This window comes from Tupaia chinensis, unplaced genomic scaffold, assembly GCF_000334495.1.
Source record: "Tupaia chinensis unplaced genomic scaffold, TupChi_1.0 Scaffold143921_1, whole genome shotgun sequence".
Classification (NCBI taxonomy): domain Eukaryota; kingdom Metazoa; phylum Chordata; class Mammalia; order Scandentia; family Tupaiidae; genus Tupaia; species Tupaia belangeri.
The window spans coordinates 107,410-118,596 of NW_006203772.1; the positions used below are offsets into that span (position 1 = coordinate 107,410).

Sequence of the window (11,187 nt, forward strand, 5' to 3'; positions counted from 1 at the left end):
ACGGGGAACAGCACGTACTGCTGAAATGGGAGCCCGTCAGCACACGCTCCTGCCACCAGGGCTTCCTTCCCAGCACACACCCTCTTCCCGGGCTTCCCTGATCACACAAGACCTCCTGCCCCTCCAGACTTCACCGCCAGCACTTCCTCCCAGACCACCTACCATCTTCTTAAAAGACTTTTTTTCATGAGAGAGACACAGAGAGACTGTCACCCCCAACAGGGTCTTCACTCTGCCGTCCACCCCCCACCCCCACCCCCGTCCTAGCCAGCCAGGATCACAGCACATGGCCTGACATGCTTAGGAGATCCCGGGAGGTGAGCCCAAGACCTCACCCATGGAGGTCCGATCACATTACCGCTGCATCTCACACCTAGCCCGGTCTGCCGTCTCCTTTCTTTTCTTTTTTTAGGTGTTTGCCATAGGGCGAATATGCTCACCAAGGAGAAATAGAGACAGGGAGAGAGAAAGTGAGAAATCACTCCTGAGGGGTATGGCCATGCTGCAATCCCTTCTCCACTCTCCTCCTGGGATTTTGGACATGCACACACACATGCCTGATGTGATCATCAAGCCTCCTGGTCTGGGACTCAAACTGTGGTCGGCCACGTGGGAGTCCAGTGCCGCAACCACTATGCCACCTGCTAGTTTGGGGCCCACGATTTTCAACCCACATGTATTGGTTGTCCCCAGAAGACAGACTGTAACCTCACTTAAAAATAAATAAGTAAGAAAGTAAGTGTTGGAGAAGACCGTGTATTCAACATTGCACAATCACCATCTCACTGAGGCCTGTGGACCCGATTTACAGACAGGCGGGCCCAGAAGCTCCACCCCTAACACGCACCAGCAGCAGCATTAACGGTGGAGGTTCGGGCTTTGGGGTGGCTTTCTGGGCCAATAGTTACACCTAGTGAGCTGCTTTAGTGACTGAAATCCCACAAGAGTCGTTCCTCTGAGACAAGGCTTTTTGGTTTGCAATTCTCATGGAAAATAGTGATTAATTAATGGCTCATTGACCAGAATGTTTTATCAACAGCATCCTCAGTGTGTGTGTGTGTGTGTGTGTGTGTGCGCGCGCAGAAGATATTAACAAAGTCCCTAGATGATTTTAATGTCTCCTCATCATTCAAATCTTTGCAATCTGTAGAGAATTAAATGTTCTACTTCAGCTTTTGATCTTGAGATAGTTGTAGATTCGCATGCAGTTAGAAGGAATAATACAACTATTATGAGACAGATCTTATGTACCTCTTTTTCTTTTGCTACAGGACACAAGCTTCCCAGAGAGAAAGCGAGAAATCATCCCCAGGGGGAATGGCCATGCCACAATCCCTTCCTTTCCTTCTCCTCTAGAGATTTTGGGCACGTACGTACATACACCAGGCGTGAGTTTCAAGCCTCCAGGTTTGGGACTCAAACCACGGTCAGCCATGTGGGACTCCAATGACATAACCATTACACCATCTGCTGGTCCTTGAGATCTCATATACTTTTTTTTTTTTTTTTTTGGAGAGGTTTTTGCTATAGGGTGTGTGCACTTCCCAGACAGACAGAGAGACAGAAAGTGAGAAATCCCCCCCCAGGGGGGATGGCCACACCACAATCCCTTCTTCTCCATTCTCCTCTCAGGATCTTGGGCACGCATGCACATGCGCCCGGCGTGAGTTTAAGCCACCGGGTCTGGGACTCGAACCGCAGTCAACTATGTGGGAGTCCAGCGACATAGTCATTATGCTAACTGCTGGTCCCGAGATCTCATATACTTTTAACCCAGCTTCTCTCAAGGGGAAAATTTTTTTTAATAGTTTAATTTTTTTTTTTTTTTTTGAGAGAGATTTTCGCTATAGGGTGCGTGTGCTCGCCAGACAGACAGAGAGAGACATAGAGACAGAAAGCGAGAAATCACCCCCCAGGGGGGATGGTCACGCCGCAATCCCTTCTCCTCCATTCTCCTCTCGGGATCATGGGCACGCACGCACACGCGCCCGGCGTGAGTTTTAAGCCACCGGGTCCGGGACGCGAACCGCAGTCAACTACGTGGGAGTCCAGCGACATAGCCATTACGCTAACTGCTGGTTCCCAATAGTTTAATTTTTTTGTTAGTTTGTTTTTAGAGGTTTTTGTTGTTGTTGCTTTTTTTTTTTTGCTATAGGGTGTGTGTGCTCACCAGACAGACAGAGAGAGACAGAGAGACAGAAAGCGAGAAATTATCCCCCGGGGGGAATGGTCACACCGCAATCCCTTCTCCATTCTCCTCTTGGGATCTTGGGCACGCACACACACATGCCCAGTGTGAGTTTTAAGCCACCAGGTTCAGGACGCGAACCGCGGTTGACTACATGGGAGTCCAGTGACATAGCCATTACACTAACTGCTGGTCCCAGTTTAATGTGTTTTAATAGCAAACTTACAGGAACAGCACAGAAGACAGACAACATTAAAAACATGCACTTGCATGTAGGACAACTCAGTTAGAAAAGCATAGTGAATGGGTGGAATCTACTGTATGATAAAAATGCTGCAAACACCATTTAGTTGCTATCAATAAGAAATTTACTTGTTTTTAAAAGATCCAAATGCTGGCATTGTCCAGAAAAATTTAACAGGTTTATTTATAATCCTTATAAGTTGAACTGTTGAAACTAGTTCACTGAAACATTTTGACTTACACTAATGCTTTACATCCCCACATTTATATTAAAAATCCACACACGAGTGGGAACCAGCAGTTAGCGTAATGGCTATGTCGCTGGACTCCCACGTAGTCCACCGCGGTTTGCGTCCCGGACCCGGTGGCTTAGAACTCACGCCGGGTGTGTGTGCGTGCGTGCCCAAGATCCTGAGAGGAGAATGGAGGAGAAGGGATTGTGGCGTGGCCATCCCCCCTGGGGGGTGATTTCTCGCTTTCTGTCTCTATGTCTCTCTCTGTCTGTCTGGCGAGCGCACGCGCCCTACAGTGAAAATCTCTCAAAAAAAAAAAAAAATCCACACACAAGTGAAAATGGAAAAACTGCCAATACCCAATTTCTGTCCCCTATTTTCCATTTGCAATCATATACTTAGGTACCATTTTTTTTGGAGAGGTTTTTTTCGCTATAGGGCGCCTGCGCTTGCTAGACAGACAGAGAGAGACAGAGAGACAGAAAACGAGAAATCACCCCCCAGGGGGGATGGCCACGCCACAATCCCTTCTCCTCCATTCTCCTCTCAGGATCTTGGGCACGCACGCACACACACCCGGCGTGAGTTCTAAGCCACCGGGTCCGGGACGCAAACCGCGGTGGACTACGTGGGAGTCCAGCGACATAGCCATTACGCTAACTGCTGGTTCCCCTTAGGTACCTTTTGACCCCATGGGGAAAAAAAAATTTAGTTCAGAACTACCAATAACAGGAAGAAGAAAAATAAAATTTTTTTTTTTTTGAGAATGAAATGTTTTCCATCATAGTGGATTCTTAAGCACATTCTCCACCTATGCCGCGTGCTAGCTGGATGTCTTTTGGCATAATTGTTACACATTTGGCATGGATAGCACACAGGTTGGTATCTTCAAAAAGGCCAACCAAGTCGACCTCATTTGCTGCCTGCAAAGCGCCAGTAGCTGCGCTATGGAAACGCAGATCTGTTTTGAAATCCTGAGCAATTTCTTGCACTAGACGCTGGAAAGGAAGTTTGCGAATCAGAAGTTCAGTGGGCTTCTGCTAACGTCTAATTTCAGGGAGTGCTACAATACCCGGCCTGTAACGATGATGGTTCTTCACCGTCCACTAGAGGGCGCACTCTTGAGAGCGACTTTTGTAGCCAGTTGCTTCTTGGGTACTTTACCACCGGTGGGTTTGTGGGCTGCCTGCTTTGTACAAGCCATGGTAAAGAGACCTCCTCACTTACCCACCCCCCCTTCTTTGGCTGGAGCTCCGCGAACTAGAGGTGGCGCTGGCGTTGGAGAGAGACGGTGGCCTCGATGGGAACATCTTGAGAAACTAAAGCACATTATCACAACCAGGTATTGACCTTGCTGCAGTCAAGGAACAGCACATTCCGTCACTGAAGGAATCACCCGTTTTATTTTGTTTTTTGGAGAGGTTTTTTTGTTTGTTTGTTTGTTTTTGCTATAGGGCGCATGCGCTCGCCAGAAAGACAGAGAGAGACAGAGAGACGGAAGCGAGAAATCACCCCCCGCCTTCCCCAGGTGAGATGGCTACACTGCAATCCTTTCTTCTCCAATCTCCTCTCAGGATATTGGGCATGCATGCAAACACGCCTGGCGTGAGTTTTAAGCCACCAGGTCTGGGACTTGAACCGTGGTCGACTACATGGGAGTCCAGCAATGTAACCATTATGCCATCTGCTGGTCACCACTACATAACTTTTTGAAACTGACTTATTTTCATTCAGCATAGTTCTCCAGAGTAATCTAAATTATTTGTGTATCAGTAATTCTTTTTATTGCTGAATATTATTCCATCAAGTGGATATATCACACGCATCCCTTGAAGGACATTTGGACTGGTTTTTGTTTTTGGTGTTTTTTTGCTTATTACAAATATAGCTGCTGTAGGGCTGCTGGAGTGGTGTGGTGGTTAAGGTGGGAGCCACATGGCTGACCACAGTTTGAATCCTGGACCCAGCAGCTTGAAATCACGCCAGCCGCATGGGTGCATGCCAAAATCCTGAGAGGAGAATGGAGGAGGAGGGATTGTGGCATGGCCATTCTCTCTGGAGGGTGATGTCTCACTTTCTCTCTGTCTCTCCAGCGAGTGCATGCGCCCTATAGCCAAAGTCTCTCTCTAAAAGAACCCCAAAAAACAAATATAACTCCACTGAACATTCATTAACAGGTTTTTGCGTAAAGGCAAGTTTTTGTTTTACTGAATGTACGCCCAAGGACAGCAATTGCTGGGTTGTCTAATTATATGCAGTTTTTAGAGCTGTCAGACTGTTTTCAGTGGGACGGTGCCATTTCATATTCCCACTCGTAACCCGGGACTGATCCCGTTTCTCATGTGCTCGTCGGGTGTTGTCACTAGTGTTTAAATTAGCCATCTGACAGGTGCGCAGTGGTATCCCACTGTGGTCTTAACTTGTATTTCCCTAATGGCGCGGCCACCCCACCCCAGCCCCGGAGGTGATTTCTCGCTTTCTGTCTCTCTGTCTTTCCGGCGAGCACACATGCCCTATAGCAAAAACCTCTCAAAAAATAAAGTTTTTTTCCTTCTTGTTTGTTTCTTTAAATGGCAACATAAACTTTTCTCCCTTCCTGACCCCTCTGGAATTGGAAAATATTTGGGAGCATTCTCATTTTGTGGCGGAATGGTCGTTTACATAAGTTCAGTAATACCTGTTGCCTTGAACCCGAAATCTTGCCCAGAACTCCAAGAAGAGCATGAATGATGAGGTGTGAAAAGATATTGCCAATGAATAAATTGGCAATATCACATTAAATTACTTTAACACATTAAATTACTTTACATATGTTAAAATTTGTTTTTATGACCCAGAATGTGAATTCTGCTGTTGGGTAGAATGTTCTTTAATTTATTTATTACTGTTTAAAAGTGATTTATTTAAATAAATTATTATTATTCTAATTTGCCTTCTGCCGCTAGCTCGTTTGTTGGAGGCTGAATTATTAGTAGAAAATCTTCATTCCCTTAAAAATCTAGTTCACTGTAGCCATGTGGAACCTTGTCTCTTATTCTAATTTGCTATAGGGCACATTCACTCACCTGAAGGAGAGAGGAAAGTGAGAAAGCAAGCCACCAGGTCAGGCACTCGAAATGTGGTTGGCCACGTGGGAGTCCAGCGCCTTAACCACCATGCCACCTGCTCACCTCTAGAATGTTCTTTAAATGCCAGTTAAAATCTACCAATAGGGGACAGCAGGTGGTGTTAAGGGCACTGGACTCCCACGTGGCCAACCTCGGTTCAAGTCCCAGACCTGGCGTCATCCTTTCTCACTTGCTCTCACTCTCGCTCTCTCTGGTCAAATTTAAATAGATAGATAAAGTTAAATAAAAAATAATTCTTAAAAAAACAATAAAGGCTACCATATACTTATGATCCTAGCTGACTGAAGCTAGGGGAAGGATCACAGTGTAAAAAAGCTATGGCGGGGGGGACTTGCAGTTAGCACAATGGCTATGTTGCTGGCTCCCATGTAGTTGACCGTGGTTCGAGTCCCGGGCCTGGTGACTTAAACTCACGCCGGGCGCGTGTGTGTGCGTGCCCAAGACCCTAAGAGGAAAAGGGAGGAGAAGGGATTGTGGTGTGGCCATCTCCCCTGGGGGGTGATTTCTCACTTTCCGTCTCTCTGTCTGTCTGGTGAGCACACGTACTCTATAGCAAAAAACTCTCAAAAAAAAAAGTTAAAAAAAAAGCTATTGGGGGGTACCTCTTTCTTTTTTTCTCTCTCTCTCTTCCTCTTTCTCAGAAGAAATTACTTTTTTCTCTTGTTTTTAGGGTTCTCCTCCATTCTCCTCTTAATATTTTTGGCATGCACTCACACACATGCACCTGGTATGATTTTCAAGCTGCCACGTCTGGGTCTAGAACTGCAGTTGGCCACGTGGGAATCCAGCACCTTAACCACCATGCCACATGCTGGCCCACTCATAAGAATTGGGGATTTTTTTTTTTGAAGGTTTTAAACATACTTTATTTCTTCAATAAGGCCATATTTTAACAGGTAGGTAGTGCTTCTACTTGGCATCAGTTTTGAAATAATTCCAGCGGGACTGATACATTAAATATATATATTTTTCAAAATACTGGGGCTGGCAGGTGGTGTGGTGGTTACGGCGCTGGATCCCACATGACGGATCACTGTTCAAGTCCTGGACCTGGCAGCTTGAAAATCACACCGGGCATGTGTGTGTGCATGTACTCACATCCCAAGAGGAGAATGACAGAGAAGGGATTGTGGTGTGGCTATCCTCCCTGGGGAATAATTTCTCACTTTCCTCTCTCACTCTCTCTCTCTGGCCCTCTCCAATGAGTGCACATGCCTTATGGTAAAAAACTTAAAGAAGTTACTTTGGGGGCCAATTCTGTGGCACAGTGGTAATGTGCATGGTGACTACAGTTCAAATCTCAGGCCCAGCTGGCCTGAAACACACAAGACGTGTGTGCAAGTGCTCAAAATCTGATGGACTGAAGGAAGAGGATTATGGTGTCACCAGACCATGTGGCAGGTGCTCACCTCTCTCATACACACACATGCACATGTACACGGATCCTTTATCACGTATAAGGGAAATGTTTAAATTTACTCTTTTTAAAGTTCATTATAGTCGTGACAGAGCGTGCGTGTGTGCGTGCACACATGAGAGAGAGAGAGAGAGAGAAAGAGAGAAGAGCACCTTGACGAGGTCTTTTTGCATTGTGATTCCCTTCCCTTAGCCCTCTGCTTGTCAGGATCTGGGGCACACACAGGTATGCTTGGCATGTTTCATTTCTACCAGCTCGGGGATTCAAACCCAGAGAACCCAGCCCCAGACGGTGTGGTGATTGCCCATGCACTACTGTGAGCAGGTGGCCGTGGGCACATACAGCCATCATCTCTAACCCTCAGCACTCTTGAGACCCCTGGCAGGGCCTGAGCGTGGGACTGAGCTGGTAACTTCTGCAGGGCAGGGGAAGGGGCAGAGGAGTGGACGGCTGGGCTACTTTTGGCAATGGCCTTCCCAGCCGGGATGGTGGTCTCAGCCCCTCCTCGGGGGGCCTGATAGACAACTCGCCTGCTTGCATCAGGGCTCAGGGCATGAGCTCTCTCGGGTGGTGGTTGCTCAGGGAGGAAAGTACCTGTGGCTGCTGGGAGATCCTCCATGTCCTCAGCTGGGATTCAGGCTAGGAAGCAGGCCAAGGAGTCCCTCCTTTGCCCTCTGTCCTTGGGCCCCACACTCCTGCCTCCATTGGCTGAAAAGCTGCAGTTTCCCTCCTCCACACCCTCTTCTCAGGCACAGCCCAGGCCCGACGGAGAGGTGATGCCCACCCTGGACATGGTCTTGTTCGACTGGACCGATTACGAAGACCTAAAACCTGATGTCTGGCCTTCTGCAAAAAAGAAAGGTACTTCCACATTACCCAACCCCCTTGACCCCCACAAGCCTGGGTTCCCTTCCCTCCCCCAGCTGTTGCTGTGGGGGCCCCGTGAACCCAGTCTGACCTGTGCTTGTCCACAGGGTAGGTGTGGGTGAGGGAAGCATGGAGTCTAGACTGGATCTGACACTCCAGATGGAAAGGCTGCCAAGTGCTTACCACCTGCCAAATGCTCCCCGCAACTCATTGTAACCTGGGTGAGATCTCTAAGTCTGCACTGCTGTGGGTCCCATCTTAGAGAAGAGAGAACGAGGCAGAGGTGGCAGTGCCTTGTTCACACCACCGCATCCTGGCGCGTGATTGCTCTGCTCCGCCCGTCTCCACTTCTGACCGGGACTTTCTTGTTCCCAGAGAAACACCGAAACATCTCCAGCCGAAGGGGAGCCCTGTGACCATCACGAAGACTGCCTGCCAGGTACCAGCCAGCATCTGCAGCATTCACACCCCTGGCACCATGCTGGGTGCTGGGAGGAGACCCGGCTGGGGCTGGGGGCAGGGGTCCCAGGCCCTGAGCAGGCCCCAGGGCCCATGACCTTTTACAGGTCGTAAATCCTAAGCACAGCTCCTAATTCCTGAGAGTGGCTGCCACATTCATTTATTCAATACGTTACAGCTACCCAGAGAATGAGGCACTGTCTTCACTTTGCAGGCGAGGCAGCTGAGCCCAGAGACGCTGTGTCACACCCAAGTCACACAGCTAGGAAGTGGCGCAGATCTGGACCAGCCCGGTTCCAGAACTTAACCACAGACCCATGCTGCCTTGAATTGGAATGGCCCTTTCTTGACCTCTTCCCAACCAGGGCCTTGTTCTGTCCTTGTTCCCCTGCTGGGCCTTCAGGGATGCTGTCAATGACATCCTCACCCACTAAGCAGGCATCCGCATCAAGGTAGTCTGAGAGTAAAGGGGGCCTGAGGAGTTGACTAACCACCTACACTGCTAGCCCTAGGCCCCCAACCACCCCCAGCAGACCTGGAGGTGGAGTTAAAAATGGAAAAGATGGGAGTCAGCAGGTGGCATAGTGGTTAAGAAGCTGGATTCCCATGTGGTTGACCAGGGTTCAAGTCCCAGACCCAGTGTCTTGAAACTCACACTGGGTGCATATACATACATGCCCACAATCCCAAGAGGAGAATGGAGAAGGGATTGCAGTATGGCCATCCCCCTGGGGGGCGATTTCTAGTTTTCTATCTCTCTGTGTGTCTCCAGTGAGCGCATGTACCCTATAGCAAAAATCTCTCAAAAAACAAAACAAAACATGAAAAGATCAAGCCAGGCCAGCAGGTGCCATGGTGGTTAATGTGCTGGACTCCCATGTGGCTGACCATGGTTCAAGACCTGGCGACTTGTTTTCTCACTTTCTCTCTCTCTCTCTGGTGAATTGAAAAATAATAGCAATAATAATAATAATTAATAAAATCAAAATAATTCTTTTAATTTTATTTATGCATTCATTGATTTTAATTTGACCAGAGAGAGAGACACAGAGAAAGAGAGAGAGAAGGAAAGTGAGAAAGCAAACCACCAGGTCCAGAACTCAAACCATGGTCAGCCATGTGTGAGTGTCTAGTGCCTTAACCACCATGCCACCTGCTGGCCCCCAAAATTAAATAATTCTTTTAAAAAAAACAAAAGATCTATTTTGGGGTTGAGGCAAGGATGAGTAACACCAGTGAAAGGTAAGAGGTGGAGAAAGCAGGACTAGGGAAACCTTCAGGCTGTGGTGCAGAGTCTCCAACAGGACAATGGGAGCTCTGGAGCAACGACGGCCTTTTTTTTTTTTTTTTTTAGAATTATTTATGTGGGACCCGCAGATGGTAATGGTACATCACTGGACTCCCACATGGTTGACCATGGTTTGGGTCCCAGGCCCAGTGGCTTGAAACTTACGCCAGGCATGTGTGCGTGCGTGCCCAAGAACCCGAGAGGAAACTGGAGGAGAACGGATTGAGGCATGGCCATCCCCCCTGGGGGGTGATTTCTCGCTTTCTCTCTGTCTCTCTGGCAAGTGCACATGCCCTATAGCAAAAATCTCTCTAAAAAAAAAGAAAGAAGAAAAAAGTATTTGTTTTACTTTATTTTATTTTTTTCTTTTTAATTTGCTGTAAGGCATGTGTGCTCACCAGAGAGAGACAGAGAGGGAAGTGAGAAAGCAAGTGCCAGGTCTGAGACTCAAACCACGGTCAGCCATGTGGGAGTCTAGCACCCTAACCACCATGCCACCTGTTGGCTCCCAGTGATGGCCTCTTAAAGGAAGCCCACACTGAGCAGGAACAACCAGGCCCTGGTACCTTGCTGAGCCAGTGCGAAGTTAGCCGAGATGGCCCCTGGAGGTATGATAACCGGAGGCTGCCAGCTAACTGCCCTCCTGCTGCTGGGCACCAGTTCTTTCCTCAGGAGAGATCCAAGAGGCATGCCTCCACAGTGCCATGGCCGTGGCCAGAGTAGGCCACAAAACGACCAGCAAAGCAGCAACTTGGCATCAAATACACAAGACCAACCACCAGCTCCCTGACAGGCTGTTTCCTTTCCAAACCAATGCTTCACCCTGACCAGAAAGAAAAGGCTCACATTTGGGCCAACTGGACAGTCACTCAGAGAGCTGGCTCTGCCACTCACGGTGGCATCAGCTATACAAGACCAGCCACCAGCTCCCGACAGGCTGTCTCCTTTCCAAACCAGTGCTTCACCCTGACCAGAAAGAAAAGGCTCACATTTGGGCCAACTGGACAGTCACTCAGAGAGCTGGCTCTGCCGCTCACGAAACTTGCCTCAGATGACCCTGCACCTGCCTGGGGCGTCAATTTCCCGTCTGTCCAAAGAGGACACTGATGTCAATGATCCCTGAGGCCCCTCCCAGCACAGGACTGATTCCACATCTGGCAGCCCCCAGCCCTTCCACCTGCTGTCCCCAGAAAGTGACCTTGCCCATCTCTACTCTTCCCATGATCATCCAATTGGTCATCTGTGGTAGCTGGGGTCTCTGCCGCCTGCCCCCAGGGGCCACGACAACCGTGGGCTGTTCCAGCCGTGAGCCTCGTGCACCAGATGGCCCACCTGTCAGGGCACAGCCTGCTATGGAGATGATG

The 11,187-nt window shown here is 48.7% G+C and overlaps 1 protein-coding gene across 1 annotated transcript in view; it reads left to right on the plus strand.

Moving 5' to 3' along the window:
- The first annotated feature begins 7,826 nt into the window (after window positions 1-7,826).
- Window positions 7,827-11,187, plus strand: part of LOC102473535 (draxin-like) — a 7,098-nt gene continuing 3,737 nt past the window's right edge. The window contains exons 1-3 of the mRNA XM_006165481.1: window positions 7,827-8,070; window positions 8,236-8,297; window positions 8,452-8,515. Coding sequence (XP_006165543.1) covers window positions 7,827-8,070; window positions 8,236-8,297; window positions 8,452-8,515 — 370 coding nt within the window. The remainder of the gene's footprint in view (window positions 8,071-8,235; window positions 8,298-8,451; window positions 8,516-11,187) is intronic.